The sequence below is a fragment of the Macrobrachium rosenbergii genome, chromosome 43 (assembly GCF_040412425.1).
Source record: "Macrobrachium rosenbergii isolate ZJJX-2024 chromosome 43, ASM4041242v1, whole genome shotgun sequence".
Taxonomy (NCBI): Eukaryota; Metazoa; Arthropoda; class Malacostraca; order Decapoda; family Palaemonidae; genus Macrobrachium; species Macrobrachium rosenbergii.
Window position 1 is genome coordinate 16,317,610 of NC_089783.1, and position 24,199 is coordinate 16,341,808.

Here is a 24,199-nt window from a genome sequence, read left to right on the forward strand (position 1 = left end):
CAATATTCTCATCGTACGCCAATGTATGCAAGGGCACAGAGGTATTCCTCGGATCAGAATGCTATCATAATAAAAAAAAAATGCCGTACTTTGAATTGCAGAGTATGGTAGCCCAGAGAGAGAGAGAGAAGGGAAGGTTTGTGCGGTTGCGTGCGCGTGTGAGCGAGCAAGCCAATTCCTGTATATATCAAAAAGGCTCCGTGACAAAGCTATCAAAGAGACCGCCCAAACCTATTGGTATTTGGTGAAAGACCGGTCGGGAAACAATACTTTACGGGAACAACCTTTGTGTTTCTGTTCTTTTTTTTTCATATAATTCTCCCCTCCTTCAGTGGCATTCATTCATTTCTTTCCATTGTTTTCAAGTTCGATGTTGCTCAAGAGTATGCATTTAGGCAAATAATGGCCTACAATTGCGTTCTAAATATATAAATCGGTAAAAAAAAATTAAGATACACTTCCTGTTATTACCACGGAATAAATAATTAAATATATGCCGAATTTGGTTAATCTATACATGTACATTTATGTTTAATTTTTTTATAATAAAGATAAAAATAGATGAGGACATTCAAATATCAGCCGCCGAAGACACCCACACAAACACCTTTAACGACAAGAAAAACAATAACGCGTAGAATGTGGAGATTTAATAACTTCTATTAAATTTTCTAACTTCTTACAGGAATGAGATTATGATTTCATTCATGACAACAACAAAAGGATAAACGTTTAGAAGTCCCTTTTGTTAAAAACTCGGAAACCATATAAAAAAAAAGAGAAAAGAATAAGGATAATAATGGACAAAAATAGGTTGCTTTCTTTAGAGCAAGTACGGATGCTGTCATTCTCGAAAATATATGAAAAAATAAGCCCTGCATTTGTAGGGTCTCCAGCATAAAGAAAAAGGAATGCTTACCATGGCTCCGCTCAATCACAGTTGTGCGGCCTCCTGATTGGATTTTTAGTCCTAAACCGCAATCGCAGCTTTGTTGACTTTTTCCCTTTATTTGGTTGTGCTTTTAAATTAGTCATGTCAATCAGAATGCTACATTTTGAGAAATTCTCATTTAATAGTTATCAAAGATGTAATTATCTCGAAGTATTTAGGAAGATTCTTCATAAGAAGTTACTAGGCTCAATGTTACTGTAAAAGGAAAGAAGTCCTTCAATGCAAAAGACGGAAGTGGATGTGTTCCCGTTTTTACTCTCTCTCTTTCGCGGGACTTTGTCTCTCCATTCCCTCTTACTCCGACCAAGCAACTGGGCAGGTTCGAATCTACCCAAGCAATAACAATGTTAACTGGAAAAGTTTAATTTATCTTCACATGACATGAATTTCATACGATTTTGATATAAAACTGGTTGATGATATATATATATATACTGTATATATATACTAGCTGACCAACCCGGTGCTGCCCAGGAAATCTCTGAATGACAACTGATAAACTCTCTCTCTCTCACTCTCACTCTCCCCCAGTCCTGTTATCATAGTTGCTTCAGTTACATTAGCCAGCATTTTTGACATTTTATATTTCACCACCTCTCACCTCCTCTTCCTATCAGGGCTGAACTTTGGATTTGAAGGGCATCGGGAGTGTCTCTATTCATCCCAGCAATCTCGAAAACTATGGATTAGAGTCTAATATTAGCCATTTTTTACATTTTGTTTTTCCCCCCTTCTCACCCCACCCCCTTCCTATCGGGGCCGAACTTGGACTTAAAGGGCATCGGGAGTTTTACTATTCATCTCAGCAACCTCCAAAACTATGGATTAGACACTAATATCTGTCGTTTCGGTTATTTTTACACTTCACCCCCTTCCCACACCTCCCCTTTGGTGCCAGTGATGTCTCACCCTCACAGTGTTCTTTCCCATATGGTAAGTCATATATATAAAAAGCTTGGTTGAAATAGCTCAATGCATTTCAGAGTGTATGTGGAACATACACACACATACATACATACATCCATTTATATATATATATATATATATATATATATATATATATATATATATATATATATATATATATATATATATATATATATATATATATATATATATATATATATATATATATATATATATATATATATATATATACTGCATGGATAGAACCTCTTTCCAAGCCACCTCACTGGTTTTTATTTCTGTAATGTAACTGAGAAAGAAATAAAATTCATTTCAATTGTTTTAATTACTAGAACTGTGGGTTTCCACACGTGCCATCATAAACTTTCTCCCTTATTCCCCAAAATGGTTAAGCCTAACCCCTCTCTCTGTTCAAATGACTGCCTAAGGCCTTGTTTCCAGGTGACTGTCGTACCTTCTTGGCATCAAGCAACGGCAAGGGAGGAGCCAAGAAAAGAGAAAGTTGGCTCCGTCGCCATGTTAACCCTCCACGAGGTTAACTGATGCCATGTGGCCTATATGGAAAATGTGATGAAGACTGACCTTTGCGCCATCTACACAGACATGATGTGTAATCTCCAAGGTTATTTATAGATGAAGCAACGGCAATCGAGTGAGAGAAGAGTGCAGAACGCCACCGAGGACAGATGTCTTTACCCTTGCCTGACTCTCGAACTTTCCACGTGTTCGACCCTGAGGTTCGAACCAGTATACTTCTGTAGTGGCATTTCCTCAAATTCCCTCCTCCATCGCCAGCACCCTATCGAACGAGGACACTGTCATCTTGAAGAAGGTAATGTACCGGAATAAGGTTTCTTAGACAGTCACGATTCCTGTTATTTCTCTGTCTGATTTTCATCTATTTTCCATTGTGCACCATCTGTGCATTCCCTCAGTTCCCTTTGAGCGTCTTATTCTTGCATATATTGCAGATAGGCCTCGACTGTGAAATCACTCGGCTCTATCCCATGTGCAGTCCCCCTTCTACCCCCACTGCGATGTTTCCTGTTATGAAGATATCATCGGCGCAGAATAATTTATCCGGTGTAGGATTCATTCATTTAGTAGGCCCTTATTATTACCTGCCCAGTAATTCGTCATTCTTCTGATCCGTGCTTGTTACGTAAATATAATTAGTTAAGAGAACCCTTGAGTTTACGTAATTTTCCATCACATGAGGAAGGCCCTAAGCCACAGATTTTCCTTTGCTTTGTCTATGAAGTTGCCCTAATATTGAGTCAGATGTGTAATAAATACAGCAGATTTCTTGATAAGTAAGGAACTCCCTGCATTCATCCGTTGCCGCCCAGAATCAAGTAAGTATTCCTTTGACATTCGTAGAAATTATATATATATATATATATATATATATATATATATATATACACATATATATATTTAGTTGTATTCTTCTCAATCACGAAGATAAAATATCACGATGTACTCCACAATGAAAACGAAGGAGAAACCAGAGGAAAAAGGAAATAGAGTTCTTAATTTGTCCCAACAGTTTTGCCTTCCATCAGGCCTCTTCCGGGGAACTTTATTGACAGTGGAGTACATCGTGAGATATATATATATATATATATATATATATATATATATATATATATATATATATATATATATATATATATATATATATATATATATATATATATATATATATAGGATATCCATAAAGTGTCTTTACAATTTTAAAAATATATTACAAAGCAAATGAACAGACAAATATGTGGAAATTATTATAAAATGAGGATTAGATATTAGAGTTTTTTGCCTTATTTAATACACTTCTATATGGGCGCCATCAGCTGCACGATGCACATCAAGATGGTAATCAATTTCTTGCATTGTTCGCTGTAGCATAGCCTCATCAATGGTGGCACTGTGTGGCAATGACATCAATGATCTTTTGCATGAGATCAGTGATGTCCTGTATCTTTGTTCAATACACGATATCTTTAATATAACCCCATAGAAAGAAGTCCAGGGGAGTGATATTTGGTGAACGAGGTGGCCAGGGAATTAGGCCATCCCTTCCAATCCATCAGTCTGGAAATGTTTGATTTAGGAACCCACGAACATGCAGTTCCCAGTGTGGTGGTGCACCATCTTGTTGGAAAATGATGGTTGGTTGAAGGTCACCTAGTTGTGGTGCCACATATTCAGTCAAAAGGTCAAGGTAAACATCTGTAGTAACTGATGTCTTGTTGAAGAAAAATGGACCAGTGGCATGACTGCACATGATCCCACAACACACATTCACCTTTAGACTATCTCGGTGAAGTTCCCTAGTCACATGGGGACGTTCTGATCCCCAGATTCTCACATTATGTGTGTTTAGTCTCCCTGAAACAGGAAAGGTTGCCTTATCACTCAAACGAACTAGGTTGGGGCATGTCTCAACCTCAGGAATTCGTTCCAGCATGTTAACTGCAAAGTCTTTTCGTCTTGGTTTATCATCTCGCTTGAATGCCTGTATGAGTTGCACTTTGTAAGAGCACAATCGCAAGTTCTTGTGTAGGACTTTGCGCACTGTTGAACGTGGTAGCTGTAAGTGTCTGGCAGCAGTATGGATGGACTTTGTAGGAGAACGATCAAAAGCTTGTCATACACGATCGATATTTTTCTCAGATGTTCTTGGTCGTCCACTCCTCCCTTTACCCATCACTGTCCTTGTCTCCATAAATTTCTTGTGCCATGCATGAATTGACAGATGTGATGGTAGATCTCTTCCATAATTAGTTCTGTGGTTTCGCTGAGCCTACGTATCCGATTGTTTCAATAAACCATAACACACACTGCGTCTTTTCTTGAGGAGAAGCCATTTTTGGGGGGTTCATTTAACAGTACCTCTTTCATCAACAGGGTACCTGAAATACACAAATGCAATGTGATTGAAAACTTTGATAACTGCTACGTATACAGAACAAATCTGATTAAGATATCAATGGCTTTTGTAATATATCTTCTAAATTGTAAAGAGACTTTATGTATATCCTGTATATATACACACACACATATATATATAATTATATATATATATATATATATATATATATATATATATATATATATATATATATATATATATGTGTGTGTGTGTGTGTGTATTTGTGATCCTTTGTTTGTTGTTTAAATTTTCCAAATTAACTTCTCGTTAGCCAGGAATAGAATTAAAAAGTTACATGGCTCAGTTACTTTTGTCTTCGCACTTTATGGATGTAACATCTCCATCTTGATACATTTGCGTTCTTATGCAAACAGTACAACGTCTATCGCTATTTTATGGTTAACATCTACTGGTCTCATTTTATCGTGATCTGAAAATTATAAAAAAAAAAAAGAATTTCATATCCATATTGCACTTTTGCTATCAGATATAAAATCTCTTGTTCTAAAAATTAATATTTTATTTTTTTTTATTTTTTAGAATAACCGTACATTTATGAATACTTAAGACCTTTTTTCATTTACTTCCTATTGACTTGACATTCCGAACAACTGGTATTCCTTCATCTATGTTATATTTCATTTATTTTTTTCTGAAGTTGATCTGCGAGAACTGAACTGCGATTCCTACCCTAACATATAACCCACTTTCATTGAATCTCGAACAATTCAGTGACCACACTTCGCTCTTGAGTGAAAAGATCAATATATCGATATCTGGGAAAAGTAGAACCTTTATATGATTTTACATAGATTTATGATTAAATAGAACTGGTCGCTAATATGATTCCAAGTAAATCTGGTCTGACAGTTTGATAGAATTATAACAATGATTTATATTGTTAGAGGTAGTAGTAGTTATATTAGTAGTAGCAGAATATATATATAAAAATATATATATATATATATATATATATATATATATATATATATATATATATATATATATATATATGTGTGTGTGTGTGTGTATACATATATATATATATATATATATATATATATATACATATATACATATATACATATATATATATATATATATATATATATATATATATATATATATATATACATATATACATATATATATATATATATATATATATATATATATATATATATATATATATATATATATATATATATATCAGATGTAAAACCAGAAACTAAAGATAGAAATATATCTCTTAATAACTAAAAATGTATATGCATAAACAAGGAAGACAGAAAAGTAAGGTAAAGGCAAAGGAAAGAATGAAATATTGTGAGAGTAGATAAAAAACGAACGGGAAAACCAAACCATCCATTTTGGCTAATGTTAAAACAGGTTTTTTCTATTTTTGTCTTATGCAGGATGTGTTTATCAAAATCATAACAAAATTCGTTTTGAATACTAAAAAATTTTCAATGTTAAATATTACACTCGTTCCTGTGCTTTTTCTAATTAAAAAAAAAAAATCTAAATGATGTCAAGGTTCCAACAGAAATTGAGAAAAATGTGCAATAAATTGTTTACATTGCATGAAAGAAGAAGTATGAATGATATTCATTTTATCCACAGGGCTAAAAGCATTTACTCTTTAATTATAGCCAACAAGTAACAAGTAAAAAAATTACTTGAGGCAAGGAGCTTTTTTTTTCTGCGCTTACTTATAATGAAGAAATAAAAATCTTATCAAGCTATGATAGACAACTGCTTAAACATTCACCCGAAATATCCTTCAGTAATATTTACAAGCAAAACTAGTTCGTCAGTAACATTTTCAAACAAAACTATTTGCAAAAAAGGAAGACGTAAGTTCGTCTCCACTCCCGTTTTCTTTAACTATTTATGAAGGAGAAAGCAAACCATTCCAACTCGTTTTCTTTAACCTCCTAAAAGACATGGGATACTTTAACGATCGCTTTCAGACACACGGAAAGTTGACAGCATCAGACTAAACGGGTCACTAGACTCTCTCGCAACATCCTGCGTAAACTAAGTGTTGCGGAAATAGCAAAGGCTCCCTTTGAAAATGGCTTTGTTATCTCGAAATGTTGTTCAGTCAGGAACTCCAATATTTATTTCCATTTACATTTCACTTCGTTTCGTTGGGCGACACCTGATGTGCTGAACTGACGAGGCCGTCGCTGTGTCAGTATTACCTCGCTTTTATCTTTATATTCTTCTATCTAAAATGATACTTAAAACATAATAAGATAATAAAGGAGTATTATATGCTCTGTTTATTGTCTATTTATGATTCATTAATCAATACTGGGTTTGAATATTTTGGGAGAAATCAAGAAACATTTTCAAGAAATTGTTATTTTTTTAAATGATTACTATGGATTGTCATGGTTATAGCTTTGCCGTTTTTTTGTTGCATTTTTTTGCAATAATTCCTACTAAGACTGATAATCTCCCTAGCTGCTAATGAACTCAAAATGCACTCAACTAATGTATATTCTTCTTCGTGTCAGAGTGGTAAACTTCGTGTCAGAGTGGTTACTTTGACATTTCTAGAAAAGATTCGAATCCTGTCACGGGTGTCAGAATTTCTCCGTGTCTCTTCATTTAGGGTTAAGGTTTTGTAGTAACATAAGTGTCCAAAAGTATGATGCGCTCGAGAAGTTAGGTCACCGTACTTGTTATAAAATACATGTTTGTGCCTTGAAAATCGTGTTTTTGTGGTCCTTTCAACTTCATAGAACACTTAGATTACAGCAAAGACACACACACATATATATATAATTATATATATATATATATATATATATATATATATATATATATATATATATATATATATATATATATATATATATATATATTTACGTATTTCCCTGCTTTTATGGTATTCTACAGGCCAGCAACGGTAACTTTAGTTAATTTGCCTTGGAGTTCTGACTTGCGTAAAGGGAAATCATAAAAAAAATAAGAAAAAGGGAGAATTTAGGAGCTGAAGGCTCTACTTCATAAGGAAATGTTACATAAACACTTGGGCTAAATTAAAGAATTATATTTACAAAAGCAAGCATTTGAAGGGCTTGCAATGCCTGAAGATCCTTCGGCTGGAGTCTTGAATAAAGGCAAGGCACAGGCCAAGATGAGTCCACTGCGAATGGGTCCCTCTGCAAGAGAGATTTACACAATACACTCCAGTAAAGGAACAATATAACACCGGATATGACTTGAGTTTGCACTGAGGGCGCCAAAGACTCGAGGAATGAATGACCACTTTTACACTCGAACACAGGACATTGGAAATGGCACGGGATAAGCTGGCACAAGGACAGAAATGAAATGCTGGTATTCCAGGCTTTCTAAAGGGCAAACTTTCGTGACCGAAAAGTCTTTACTCCACTTTACCTTAGGGGAAGCTGGTCTCTGATGAAATAAGGGTGAGGGAAGATCACACGTATGGCAGTTCTCTTGAGGATGACTGGAGACTGGAGTCTGGAGTCGGGAGTCTGACAGGGATGAAGGGTGAGCTCTCAGCAAAGTTACCGCTCGCCCGCATGGAGGACTGTCTCTCAAAGATTCTTACTTCATGTCTTCTGCTCCACAACTAACTCACTAGCTAACTGCTTCTCCCTTTTAAGGCACGCGGCCAGGGGTAGGGGCCGTGTGCAAGCATGCTGGACAGGTGGGCAGCGATTCCGTTGCCCTGGGTTTCCTGCGGAGGTAAGACAATTCAGGCAAGTTAACTTGCCTTTAGAAAGTCCATTTAAGAAGATTAGTTGAGCCAATCTTCTTAAGGGAGTGGCATAAAATATCCTCCTGGCCCCTGTTATCTGTGTTATCTCAATATCTGTTCCAGGTAAAAAAAAAAAAAAGGACAAATCGGAATGTTGATAATATGATCGGCCATGTGGTTCTTAGTAAACAAAAAGGGGTAAATTAGGTAGGGGGAACGGCGCTCTGTGCGAGACTGCTGAGTTATTATAATAATATATTATTATGATTAGCAAGAACTGGCTAGCAAATTGCCTCCCCCTCTTTTGTTGTTGTTGTTTGTTCTGTTGTTTTCATTAACTGCAAGCTGCTCGATCGATAGACACATCTGTCTACCGAGACTTCGCACGGTCAGAATACAAGGGTTTAAAACTGATTAAGGCCACTCCCTTTAAGCAGATCTTTCTTCGAGGCAAAATTGATCTCTGTCTGGTCGTTTTCTTACAGGCACAACTACCCCTGCGGGCATCAGCTGGACATGACTCAACCCCCCCTATGTGTTGGACGTGCCCCCTGCCCATAGGAGGAGATAAAAGCAGAAAACACGAGGCCTCTCCCTCACACACGTGCGCTGGACTGGCGGGAGTAAGGACCAAGCCACCTGCCCTTGGCAGTGCCCTTAGCTAACCACGTGGCCCTTTTCAAAGTATACTTTCTCCTCGTGCCCTTCGACCGCAAGCCACGTGCTCGCTCCACCGTTGACCTGCCGGATGCCCACATGCCATTGCCCGGCCCTTCGTGAAATTCCCACACAATGCCCTTTTACGTGAAGCCCCCGCATCCTAACACATGAAGAAACTCGCCCTCGGAAATCACAAGTCATCCACGGGCCCCTTTTCTATGCTGGAACCTGTCTTACGGTAATGTGCCCTGGAAGACCTCCATTCAGTCACGCTTTTGTCTCGTAATGTTTATTTAAATTGTGAGCCAGTAACCACCGAATCTCTTGTCAAATGTCCGTGCTCTTCGAGTGTCGGCAGTGCTAAGCTATCATTAATATATCGTGGAAGCCCTTTGGCACCCTCAGTGCAGCTTCGAATTCATTATTCTTTTGTCTGTTTTCATTACTGGCGTATAATGTGCATATCTCTCATTTCAGAGGGACCCTATTTCATGGAAGCTTCTTGGACTGTGTCTGGAATCCCCCAGTTTCATTCATCCCGTAGGAATCCCCTTCAGGATCAATAATCTACTTGCATTCCTCTTTCCCATACTAATGTCATTTATGTAAATACACTCCTTTAAATTTGCCCACGTGTTTTACGTAATATTTCCCTCAGTAACAAGAGCCCTACGCTCATATGAAATTCCCCCTTGTTTTCCTCTTTTTACGTTTTCCTGGACCCACAAAGTCAGAATCACAAGGCTAAATTACCTTAAATTGTTGCTACCTGTCTCACAGAGAATATTTCAAACTAAACCGCCAGGAAAAACGTAAATATATATATATATATATATATATATATATATATATATATATATATATATATATATATATATATATATATATATATATAATCATATACTGTATATATATATATATATATATATATATATATATATATATATATATATATATATATATATATATATATGTATATACACATGGAAATGAACACATGAGACAGTGTTTCACAGAAATAAATTTCTGACTCACCATGGGACTGAACCCTGGTCTTTAGAGTGAGAATCCAGGGCATTAGCAATTTGGGGGCAAAGGTCGTAAAAGGAGTTGGAACCTAAGTACTTATGTACCCAAGGTTTTTCCCAGGCAGGTGACTAAGGCCTAATATACCAGCGAATTTTACCCAACTCCCCAATCCATCAGCACTCGAATTGCTAACATTTCATTCATCTTACCCCTTCCACTGTGAGATATAATGGAAATGAACACATGAGAAAGTGTTTCACAGAAGTAAATTTCTGACTCACCAAGGGACTGAACCCTAGTCTTTCGAGAGACAGTCCAGAGCATTAGCACTTTGGGCACAAAGTTAATAAAAGGAGTTGGAACCTACGTACTTACGTACATAAGGGTTTTCCTTGGCAGGCAACTAAAGCCTAGCATACCTGCCTGGGAAAAACCTTAGGTACATAAGTACTTAGGTTCCAACTCCTTTTATGAACTTTGTGCCCAAATTGCTAATGCCCTGGACTCTCACCTGAAAGACCAGGGTTCGGTCCCATGGTGAGTTAGAAATTTATTTCTGTGAAACAAGTTCTCTGTGTTCATTTCCATCATACCTCACAGCGAAAGGGGTAAGACGAATGAAATGTAAGAAATTCGAGTGCTGATCAGTTGGGGAGTTGGGTAAAATTCGCTGGTATATTAGGTTCTTAGTCGCCTGCCCGGGAAAAACCTTAGGTACGTAAGTACTCCTTTTATGACCTCTGTGCCCGAATTGCTAATGCCCTGGATTCTCACTCAAAAGACTGGGGTTTGGTCCCGTGGTGAGTTAGAAATTTTTTTCTGTGAACCACGTTCTCATGTGTTCATTTCCATCATTCTCACAGTGAAAGGGGTAAGACAAATGAAATGTTAGCAATCCGAGCGCTGATGGATCGGGGAGTTGGGTAAAATTTACTGGTATGTTAGGCCTTAGTCTCCTGCCCGGGAAAAACCTTAGGTACATAAGAACTTGGGTTCCAACTCCTTTTATGACCTTTGTGCCTAAATTGCTAACGTCCTGGACTCTCACTTGAAAGACCAGGGTTCGGTCACGTAGTGAGTTAGAAATTCATATATATATATATATATATATATATATATATATATATATATATATATATATATATATATATATATATATATATATATATATATATATATATATATATATGTACATGCACACACACACATAGGCCTATATATAAAGATAGATATAAATACATATATTACCAACGACATTGTTACACCAACCACTCTAGATAAGTATCTTACCATATGCACAAAAGCCCCTATAATGGAGTACATAAATGAGTTAAAGAATAAAAAATATATTCTTCCCTTGAAATCAAACTACATTTACTATCTTCTAACCAACTTATTTATGAATTAAGACACTTCAAGAAGTGAAGTTTGCGCTTCACTCAGCGCAGGATTTGCTCATGGTGGGATACTGGTAAATTTCTGGTTGAAAGTCATGGTTCAAATTTCTCAGTACAGAAGTGAGATGAGTTACGAAATTAAATTCAGTAAGGTGTGGCTGTTTTCACCTTAATCAAATTAAATGGAATGCTCATTAATATTTTTCATTTACTGTAATGCATAATTCAGAGTTCGATAATATTATGATCGGCCGGCCTAACGCTCAAAAAAAAAAATTGATTTAATTTTAATCAAAAGTAAATGATAATCAACACGCATTATTTCAACATCCTGAGAGTTATAAAGTTGATAAATGGGCCTAATGAATTTATTTTTGAATTGGAATAATAGATTTTGGTCCATTTTTATTCAAGGTTATTATTATCATGAGTTTTTCTCCCTCCTTCCCTACTGTTTGTAGTTGAATATTCTCTCTCTCTCTCTCTCTCTCTCTCTCTCTCTCTCTCTCTCTCTCTCTCTCTCTCTCTCTCTCTCTCTCTCTCTCTTTGTCGTCTGATGCTGATATATAAAATGTACACCATGAAAATAATTGTCATTTTGAAGAAACAATGCAAATAGAAAATAACTAATACGCTTATTTGCGACGTAAAAAAAGAAAGAATAGTAAAAACAAATGAAATATTATAATTTCTTTTAAAAAACAGGTTTTGACATAGGAAAAACTTATTTTTGGTAGCCGCTGTAAATCCTCGAAGGAGTTGCTCTTATGGTCCCCCAGAGGGCTCCATAAGACAAGACCAACCATTTTCAAAGGATTCCCTTCTAGTTGGTCTTGGTCAGTATAGTGCACGTTGACACAGTGATAGAATATAAGCACTCAAGTCTACAGTGACTACCCTAGGTTCAATTCTTACCCTTTACGCACAGATGTGGCAACAGCACATTCTACGTCGGCCACCTGTTGTGGCAACAATGCTTATATGTCGGCCCTTTTCCCTCATCACTCTTTTTCAGGTCTATGCAGGATAATTGTTTACCCCATTCCCATGCCTTTTTTGTCAAGGAAAGTGGGTGGGTTTGAGGACATACAGCGGCTACCAAAAATAGGTTTTTCCTGTGTCAAAACCTGTTTTTTTTTTTTTATAAAGTAGTCGCTGTTCGTCCCAAAGGAGCTTACAAACGAAACTGACAGGTGACGAAATGGCTTAGCTCTTAAAATTCAATCCCAACAACCCAGATAAAATTTTGGTCCAAGGTTAAGACACAAACTGTAAAAACATTCTTTATTCCATACCAATAGGGTTTGGCAGCAAAGAACATGAAACTAAACACAAACTTATAGATATTAAGACATAGTTCTAAAGTTCCTTACCTAAGTATGCTGGGTTTGGTCGCGGTATTGTTGCGCCTTTACCAGCAATATCCTAGCATAACCACCACATCAAGAAGACCCATGGTTTTCCACCGAAGCACCTATAGGACTTACCATACAAAGCTCATAGCAATAATGCTTTAGGAAAACTGTTTCTGATGACCACCCTATACAATTGGAGACTTCTTTGAAAGAAACATTGCCGAAGAAAGCCAACAATGTACTTACCATTCAGATGTCACCATGTGACTTAGGAAAGGAGTGAGGGTCTGCCTTTTTACTAAAGGACACTAAAATAATTCTCAGCCCATGTAGAGAGAGTGGTTTGTTTGTGCTAGTAAGTAGGAATATCGGACCATCTGGGATGTTTGCAGTGACCTCTAGGGAAACCTTAAGTCCTTGAACCAGGCATAACGTTTTATTTGAAAAATTGAGTTCCCTTATTAGGATAGGAGAGTTTGTCTTTAAAGGATTCTCATTCTTGGTCAAGAATGATGGGCCAGGGGACAATAATAAATGATGGATTGCTGTATGAGTGATATAGCGTTGTCCTTGTCTAATACAAGCTCCTGATGCCAAAGCAGTCAAGAAGATCGCCTTTTGCGGCATATGAGTCGTATTTGTATTGGGCTCGCTGAACTGAGGGGGTTGACAGAAGTCTAAGCACCATATTCAGGGACCAGTTAATGGGAAGACTTGCAGGAGCAGGTCTTTGCAATACAAAAGACTGGAGAGGGGAGGCAACAATTTCTATGCTAGAATCAATTCCAAAACCATAAAGCAAGGTTCCATTAATGCTGCCTTGTATGCCATGGTTGATGTAACAGCAAGGCACTTGTCTTCGAAAAGATATATAAGAAAATGTAGAAGCGTTTCAACAGAGATCTCAACTGGGCTCTCAGCATGGATATAATCTAACCAAACTTTCCATACAGACTGGTATTGTCAAGAGATGATGTCCATAGTTTCTGCACTAGGTACCTAGAAATGTTGGGCGAGTAATTTTCACGGTAGACAAGATTTACAAGATCCACACATGAAGGTCTCCGCTCAGAAAGGAGGACGCATAGACAACTTTCCCTTCTACTGTCTGGGATAGAACAGCGGACGGTAATGGAATTGAATTCTTCGCCCGTTGTTGAAGCAATAGGAACTAATGACTGTTCGGCTAATTTGGGCTATTAACTAAGCGGTTCCATTGAAAGTTTGTTTATTCAAAACCTCCAAAATCTGGGACAATGAAGGAAAAAGATATATTGTCCTCCATTTGTTCTAGTCTTGTAGGAATGCATCTCTTGCTATTGCTTGATTGTCCAAGTTTGGAGACATATACACTGGAAGTTGGTGGTTCTCGCATGTGGCAAACAGGCCAACTTCCGGATGTCGAAACATGTTGGCAATTAACTTAAAAGGAGTGACTGTCTAACATTCACTCGGTCAAGGCTGTTGTATTCCTTGACAGAGTCTGCTATTACATTGAGAGACCCTGTGAGGTGAATTGCAGACAAGTGCCACTTCTTTGCTTGCACCATCCGAAGGATAGATAGCATTAGTGCAATGAGAGGAGCTGAACATGAGCCCAACCTCTTGATACAGGACACTGCAGTCATATTGTGCAGGACCAACAAAATGTGGGTTCCTTTTGGAGGTTTCTGTTTTCTGAGGGACAGAAAGACAGCCATCAGCTCCAGGAAGTTGATATGACACTTCCTCAGAGCAGGTGACCACCTCCCTCCTACCTGATGATCCCCCCAATGGCCTCCCCAACCTGTCAAGGAGGCATCCGTGTGTATTATTACTCATACAGATGGTGGAGTCAGGGCAACCTGTTTTGCCAAAGACCCCTTTCAGGCCTACGGCCAGAGTATCCTCCCAACTCTTTGACTCCTTTGATGAAGTCGATCACAAACCTTTTTTCTTGCAAGTGATTGCCAGACTTTGTTTATATTTTTTTAGTTGCAATCTGAGGATTGGGTCTACCACAGATGCAAACTGTAATAGGCCCATCACATGCTCCAACCGACATCTGGAAAAGCTGGGCTGTGCAATGAACCTTTCCTAGTCCTCCCTTATTCTGATTTGAGTATTGACAGGAAGAGACAACTGGCTGTGAAGAGTACTGCAACAAAGTCCCAGCCATTGAAGCGTCTGCTGAGTGTAAGGCAGGATTTGTTGCAGTTTATTAGAAAACCTTTTGACTGGAGCCTGTCAACTACCACTTTCAGGCTTCGCAAGCACTCTTCTCTGGTGGGCCCCCAGATTAGCCAATCTTCTAGACATGCTACCAGATGAATTCCTTCTTTCTTGAGTTCTCAGACAACTGCTGCTAATTTTGTGAAAACTCTTGGGGCAATGTTTAACCCGCAGGGAATGACTTTGAATCTGTACATTTCCTTCCCTATCCAAAGCCCTAGGAAGGGGCAGAAGGGAATGGCAATAGGGACATGCCAGTATGCATATTTCAGATCTATAGAACCGGTCCAGGTCCCTTGCAGAATGACTGAATGTACTTGGGCAACAGTAGTCATCCGGAAACTGTGGCAAACATCATGTCTGTCCAGACTTGATAGGTTGAGGATCACCCTCCGTTCAGAGGAATCCTTCTTAGGGGATGCTGAAGAGACGTGCTTGTTGGCAAATAAATGCACGTTTCTCTATGGCTCCCTTTGAGAGGGCCTTCTGCACATAATCTTCCAAGGGGGGGCGGTCTGGTTTATGGAAAAACCCCTTTAAAGGGGGTTGATAATGAGACCACTTCCACCCTAGCCCACTGAAAATAATACTGTGTCCCCAAAGGGAGGACTTCCATTGCATCTGATGCTGTAGAAGATGACGCCCAACCATACAAGTTCTAATGGGTTCCACCTCTTCCCTTGCCTTTGATAGGCATTCCAGTTGATTTTCATTTTCCTCAGTAGGAGTATCTTTGCATGCTTTTGCTGCTGTTGTCCCTTTTTCTGTTGTTGAAAGGATCCTTTAAGGGTGACTGGAGGCTTGTATGGCTCTGAGTCATAACGAACTTTCTTTGGTTTACGAAGAGAGAACCCTCGAGGTTGTTGCTTCCAAGAAGAGCATATATTGTACAGTTCTGTTGCTGGGCTCATAGAAGCTCTTACAAGATACAATATCTGAGTGCTGCATGGGAGAGAGGTTTTCCTCTGAGGTATCTCTCTCATGTACAGCAAAAGGCTGTGTCCCTGGTCCTCCAGGTTCAGAAGGGCAGTTTCAGCGGCAATATCCACTTCATGCCTGATAAAAGACGACATCTATCCTAAGTAAAGACTCCTCTTCTCCATCTGAGACGTTGACCTGGGAGTTACTAGGAACCAATACTTTAGGCCTGGCCCAAACATGGGTTCTACTTGGAGAGGGAGGGAAATATACTCTGCTGGAGTTCTGCCTGAAAGATGTAGACTCCTCCTTCCTTACCCTTACTGAAACCTAGAACCCAATAAGACAGCTTAAAGGAGCTGTTTCACTTTTAAAACTTGTTGCTATTAGCTTGTTACATATTTCACACATGTCTGTCTACCAGCCACATTCCCCTGTATTCCTACAAGGGCTGTGTTCATGGTAAGTGGTATGAGCTGTACCCACTGGCAAAAAGCAGACTGAGCAATTCACTGCAGCACACATAATCTGTGGGTCCTGCATGATAGTAGCCCTGTATTAAAACAAGGAACAACTATTTATTAGAAACTACTTGGTACTTACTACCTATAATCACTGTATAGGAAGCACACTTAACATACTAAAGGCTGACTTGGTCAAAAGTATCTAGCCACAGTATAATGTTAGGAACCATGACAATGGTTATCCATAAGACAGGAGTAAAGTATTGAAATGTTCATAAATACTACCATAATTTTGTCTTAAATGTATTTCTCACAGATGTTACATGTGCTAATTATTTGTTATACTTTAGGCAGCACAACTAACATAAAACAGGCTAACTTGTACTGTATACTGTTAGGCACCATAACAATGGGTTTCTTCCCTTAAGACAGTAGTCATTTATTAAATTATTCATAATTACTACATAATTTTGCCTTAAAAGTAATTTCTTGGATGTTACACCACTCATTTAAGACAAAGCTAACCGTATACTATAAATCCATTTTGTAAAATTATGATTTGTTTACCGGGTCTAGGCTACTCGCAAGCCACAGGTAAAACTATAGGCTATGTAATTAAGTACCTCAGGGAAAATTTTTATAAAAGGAATAAATTTTTAATAAGCTATGCACGTATAAATTAATTACGTTGCCAAAGCCTGCTATACGAAAATGTGAAAGTTTAATAATCATGTAGGAAAAACAGACATCACAAATGTTATCTTAAGTGATGCTGCTCTCAGCGGAGCAACCTCTGACAAAAGTAGATCCATATAGGAAAACATTGTATGACTTGATACAAGTTCCCTGATATTAATGATGAATGGGGTACACTGTCACAAAAAATAACTAGTTCGGTAATTAAGTACTACAAATGACAAATTGGCTTTACTTAACGCCAAGCTTTGGAATTTAAGCATGGTCGGGAGCCGAATACGGCTCTATCATATACGAGCAGTTAGGCTACTACCAATCAAAAGAGGAAGTAGCCCAACATATCGACTAAGTAGCCCAAGATAACTACTAAAATAAAAGGTCATATACCAATGATCTTCAAGAACAACATTATTTAAAAATTATTACTCCAATATAATCAAACATTGTTTGTCAGCCAACAAACACGGTACCATAGACAAGCCTTCCAAACCCAACTTCTCGCCTTGTGGGACCCCAGCTCCCAGTTTTAACAAAGTAAAGCTACCAGCTAATAATGTTTAAATCTAAGACTTTTCACTGGGACTTAAACTAATGCACTTAACATGCCTCTGAATTTGGTTCTTCCATGATGACCAAAATAAGATTTGGGAACGTGAAGAGATGGACGAAACGAGATGCGTCTTTTCTGAGGCGAGACCAAAAGAGTAATGAGGGAAAAGGGCCGACGTAGAATGCGTTCTTGCCACATCTGCACGTAAAGGATAAGAACTGAACCTAGTAGTCGTTATAGACAAAGAGATAGAGCCCTCTTTTCTTGAGTCCTTATATTCTATCGTTGCGTCAACGTGCACTATGCTGGCCAAGACCAGCTAGGAGGGAATTCTTTGAAATTGGTTGGTCTGTCTGGGGGACCATGAGAGTAACTCCTTTGAAGACGAACAGCGGCTACGCTATCAAAATACCTGCATTGCATTATTCACAAACGTATAATAAGCCTCAAAATGTCACTACCTTGAATGAGGAAACATGATCTTAGCCGTAGACAAGAAAGCACAAATAAATTAGATAATCTTAAATTATCCACCTATTTTACTTACATATGAAAATCATTTTCTCTCCAGAGAAACTGCCGAAGCGATTTCCAGAAAATCTAATCTTGGCCGTTCTCGAGGTCAGTAAAGTGAAATGCCATTTTCGAGTTCCACTCCGAAAGTACACAAGTGGTAAAAAAGAAGAAGAAAAAAAAGGGACGGACCCCTCTAAAACCTCAAGATTTCTTTTCCTGTCAGTTGGGAGTGGCCCTCAAAAACGAGAGAGAGAGAGAGAGAGAGAGAGAGAGAGAGAGAGAGAGAGAGAGAGAGAGAGAATGAAAAGGATATTAAGAAAGCATCATCACGCATACGTAAGCAAAGTAAAAAAAACTGTCATTACATTTGATCATGACTTTTAATATCACTATTTAATACGAATGGTGGTTCGGGTGGTCATGGAATCAGCAAGTGAGCCGCCCAATTTCTCTCTCTCTCTCTCTCTCTCTCTCTCTCTCTCTCTCTCTCTCTCTCTCTCTCTCTCTCTCTCTCTCCTTCCCATACTCTTTGATTATTGCTCTGTCTTTCACAGTATCCTACTTGAATCTATCTGTTTCAATAAAACACAAGATCATCGACTTCAGAATGTGCAATAAAGGCTCAAGGTATTGCAACTGCTATACCGAACGGTATATTAATTTCGAGCAAATATTTTCTCATGTACCAATAATATTTGAAGGTGGTCAGTTCTCTTTCAAAGAAGATCGATATTTTTAATGGTAGATGAGTAAATTGGACAAATATGCATAATTCCTATTTAAGAAATTAAATTCTATTGAATCAAAAACATTCAAACACGTTTTCTTTCTTTTACGGGTGACTCGAGTCGGTTCAGCCAAGCAATATAAGTCGTACTTTGGGATTTACAGTCTATAGGAAGTTACAGTCTTTCCGAAATCATTTTTCTTTGCTCTTCCATTCCGTACGGTATGACACTCAATTTCTTGGCGGTGAAATTGCCAAAGAGCAATTTCCAGAAAATCTAATCTCGATCGTTCTCGAGGAAAGTCAACCGCAATGCAATTCTAGAGTCCCACTTCAAAGGTATCCGTGAAAAAAAAAAAGTCTTCGAAGGACCGACCACCCTAAAAATTTAGGGTTTTTTCCTTTTTTTATCACCGAGAGGGATTCTCGACACACACACACACACACAGAGAGAGAGAGAGAGAGAGAGAGAGAGAGAGAGAGAGAGAGAGAGAGAGATGGTAAGTACCATCCTCTCCCGAAGACACACATCTTTATTTTATTTTTTTCATTTCCTCTTTTATATTTGTTCTGCTATTTGACTGAAAAAGTCTTTCTCTTTTGCCGAGAGACATGCCCATCTTTTCCCCACATTTCTCTTTTATTTTCATATTTTTTGTGGATTCTTGCGGAACCTCCTAGCTAATTCTACTTTACCTGTAGCAAAAGTATTGAGAACATCGAACAAAATATCTTCTTCGCAAGATGTCAATAATATTTTGAGTCTGCCTGCCATATTTTGCATGAAAAGTCGAAATCAAAATATTCATCATCAAGAGACCGTGCGAGACAAAATCTCAGTTCGTGGTTTTTCCCGAACTTCAGCAACGTGTTGATCTTTGATGTACAAGCAGAGGCGCAACAATAGGGTGGCAGAGGTGGCAAACTGCCACGGGCCCAGGGCCTATAATGATTAAAGGGGCCCATGGACGTAGAGTCACAGAATTAATCAGTAAACCTAAAGGTAAAACAAAGCATATGAGCCCAATGATACAAAATGAACTCATTCAGTTGCTTTCAAAGGAAACTGAAAAAGAACTTACTTATGCCATTAAAGCAGCTCCATTTTATAGCATAATGTTAGATACAACACAGGATATTTCCAAAATTGATCAGATGTGTGAAATATACCGTTACTGTAGCATAGAATATGATGATAATGGAAAGCCAAAAGCCCTACAAATTAATGAGTCTTTTTTAGGGTTTCATAAGGTTGAGGGCCAAAGTGGAGCTGCACTATCAGAACAAATTTTGCAAATAATTAAACAAAGAGGACTTTCTATTTCAAGGTGTCGTGGCCAAGGATATGATGGCGCTAGTAACATGAAGGGGATATACAAAGGTGTGCAGAAAAAAATAACTGATGTTGAACCCAGTGCAGTTTATGTTCATTGTGCTGCTTATAATTTAAATTTGGTGATTAATGATGCTGTCAAGGATGTGACAGAAATGGCGCAGTTTTATGATATTGTTCAAAGAGTCTATGTGTTTTTTGGATTGAGTATCAAGAGATGGGACATATTATCTAGCTTAATTTCTGAATCAGGCACTCACAAAGGGGTAACTATTAAAAAGTTAAACCCAACTAGATGGGCTGGACGTTATGATGCGGTATTTGCTCTCAAAGTTCGATTCTGTGATGTGCAGAAACCTCTAGCACAAATAATATTATGCAGCTCTAAGGCAGACGAACGCAATGAAGCCACTGCACTAAAGAAATGTCTTGAAAATTTTAATTTTGTATTTCTTTTGACGTTTCAGTCCAAAATCTTACAGTCAATTAATTTAGTATAAAAAATGTTGCAATCAAAAGCAGTTGATCTTGCTAAGGCAGCAGACCTCTTAAAGGTTTGCATGGATGAGATGTGCAGATTAAGAAATCAGTTTGAGGATGTAAAGAAAGAAGCAACAGATATAGCCCAGAAGTGGTCAATCAGACCAGAATTTGAGAAAAAGAGACTTCGTACCGTAAAAAGACATTTTGGCGAGCTTTGTGAAGACCAAAGATTAGAAGATCCAGAGAGTTTGTGTAGAGTAACTGTTTACTATCGTACTCTGGACATCATCACAACTCAGTTGAACTTCCGTTTTACTGGCTTGCATGAAGTTGTCTCATCATTCTCAGTGTTGGAACCAATCTCATTGCAAAATTTATCTGACTCAGAGCTGTACGAAAAAGCATCTAGTTTTGTGAAAAATACCACAACGATGTGTCAGAAACATTCACACAGGAAATTCTCAGCATGAGATCTGCTCTGAAGGGAGAAATAAGCAGTTTCTAGTATTAAGGACCTTGCTAATATGTTGATCATAGAAAATCATTCTATTTCAGCCAGTTTCCCTGAGGTTTGCACTGCAATGCTTTTGTTTTTAACTATTCCAGTCACAACTGCAAGTGCAGAGCGTTCATTCTCCAAAATAAAGCTTGTTAAAAACTATTTGCGAAGTACAATGGCACAGGAAAGATTAGAAGGACTAGCTCTTCTATCAACTGAACAAGGAACTGCGCGTAAATTGAACTTAAGTAAAGTCATTGACAGATTTGCAGAGATGAAAGCAAGGAAGAAAGAATTCTAGAAGGTATATAAGGTATATCTGTTTATTTAATGATGGTATAAATGTTTTGGACCAAGTTGTGTTTATTTTCATTTTATAGGCATCGTAATTATGCAATAACGTAACGGCCGCATAAGCATACATAAGGGGATTCACCTGATTCATTATTGAGAATATATAATTTAGATGTTTTTTTCTAAGCTATGTATGTATTAACAATTAGTAATTATATTTCAATGCCTGCATATTATATTTCAATTTCTTATGCCTACCAGTTCTACGATATATCAAATCAATCTCTCTACTCTCTCTCCCATAATATATATATATATTGTTACATGTAGGGTCTCGGCTGATCATTTATTATTCAATTTACGTAATCTTTACGGCCCTGCAGACCAAGAATACACGTAACCTGCCACTTGAAGCCAAAAGTTAACCTCAAAGACAGTCGTTAATTAGCCAAAGGTCGCCAGTTAAGGGTAATTAACCTTAACAAAGAATATTCAAGGAATAAAGACTTTATGATGAACGTCCTCCAACTGCGGACGCATACAAGAAGCTCTACTCGTGAAGCTTAAATTAGATTTCAAACGCAACGGTTCCTCCGAACATTCGAACGCGAGGCATACAAAAGCATCGAGACTTAAAACTGTTTTGCTTACCCTAAATCCTAGGTATTTTACTGGAATAACGGGGTTGAAGCTAACAATATAATAATTTGGCTTAATCTAGACTTCGTGAACACCTATACCGTAAGTGGTGGCTGAAGGAAGAAAGCAAAGGAAATTTGAAATACAGAAAAAGTTACTAATCAATCGACGAAGCTTCAACAAGAATCGGACTTACCGTGAACATCGAGTCGCTGCGCAAACGAGGGACCTCAGGAGTCGTTATTCTGGCAGTCTTCCCAATTCACTAATTAAGATAGACATAGGAGTAAAAGTGATAAAGAACAAAGAATAGCGTTCCGGCACGCACGCAGCGTCACCCTGGTTCAGTGACCGTTTCTCTCTCTCTGACCTCGCTCGCATTCCCGCAAGGTGAGGCGGACTCTTTACATACCGCCCGGGGCAATCCGACCTTGACAAAGGCATCGCCGAATGCATAGAATAGAGAGGAAGATAGCTTAAGGCCACCATAACTAGGGGTCATTGAGTGTAAACCCTCTCTGAGGCTTAGGTCCCTAATGCCCTAGCATATTTTGTTTTTAAAACTGCCCAGCCTATGCTCGGCGCCATCTGTCTACTGCTGTGATCGTTATTTTGAATTGCCTAGCCTACTGGCGGGGCAGAGATGTTCTCTGTCGAGGTCAATCTGACTAATATTCCTACACCTAAATACATCGAGGGCGATATATATACATATATATATACATATATATATATATATATATATATATATATATATATATATTATATATATATATATATATATATATATTTTTTTTTTTTTTTTTTTTTTTTTTTTTGAGGTAATGGGAGCCCACTGTAAGAAAATGCCATGGGCCCATTCTCACCTAGTTACGCCCCTGTGTACAAGGCAGATGTTTTGGGTCACCTTGGTTTGCATATTTTGGTGATAGTCAGTTTACAGCGAACACGTATTCCTTCTTCCAGCCTTGTTCTAATTAGCAAAAACCTCACCATTATTACAAAATAAAGGTAAACATTTTGTGCAGGAAATTTCTTTAGCAAAAACCTCACCATTATTACAAAATAAAGATAAGCATTTTCTCTAACAACTTTTCAGATCTCTTGTTTTCTTTTTTAACTTAGCATCTTGTCCCGTCCCCGATTCAAATGATCTCAAGGCTTCCCAATATACATTCACTCAAATATTCCCTCTTAACATTACTGTCTTCAGAAACCTCCTCTTCTCTCCCTTCCTCTTAAGTTCGTATCAAGATTTTGTCCAGTCCATTCGATACAGTCCGTCTTCGTGCAAACCCACGTGTCAGATAATTTTTATTCATCTGCAGCGTCTACATCTTACACATTTTGTTATATGGGCGTTATAATTCGTGGAGCAGAAATAACAATGATATTCGATTTGTATATATATACACTTATGAATATGTGGTATAAGGTAAAACAAACTTGGCAAGAAAACAATATTTTGTAAAACTGGATTAATGCGCGAGTTTATTTAAAAATGGAAAATAAAAGAATGTTTTCATCTTCACGTTCCGGTTTAATCAAGGTACCTCAGGGGCAAACAATGTTTATCAGTGAAATACAAGAAAATGATTATGCTGTGTGCATGACGATTACCCACACGCGCTCTAATAATAGTTCACTCCAACAGTGCATGAAAAATGGTGAACAATCATGAGAAGTGAGAAAAGAAAGAATAACAAAAATTCTAGAAACCGCAGTGGAATCAGAAACTGGAGCAACTAATGAATAGTCCTTAAATACTTGACCGCTTTACACCTCTTTTCACTTGTACATTTTTTTTAATAGATTTTCACTTCCACCGAAAGTCGTTTTTTCCTGTTCTTAATCGCCCTTCTAGATAGGCAT

At 37.8% G+C, this 24,199-nt stretch overlaps 1 protein-coding gene across 1 annotated transcript; it reads left to right on the forward strand.

Moving 5' to 3' along the window:
- The first annotated feature begins 20,105 nt into the window (after positions 1–20,105).
- Positions 20,106–21,365, forward strand: LOC136829017 (52 kDa repressor of the inhibitor of the protein kinase-like). Its single transcript, XM_067087408.1, has 2 exons — positions 20,106–20,754; positions 20,932–21,365. Exons 1-2 carry the CDS (start codon positions 20,106–20,108, stop codon positions 21,363–21,365), a joined length of 1,083 nt encoding a protein of 360 aa, XP_066943509.1.
- Positions 21,366–24,199: the final 2,834 nt, after the last annotated feature.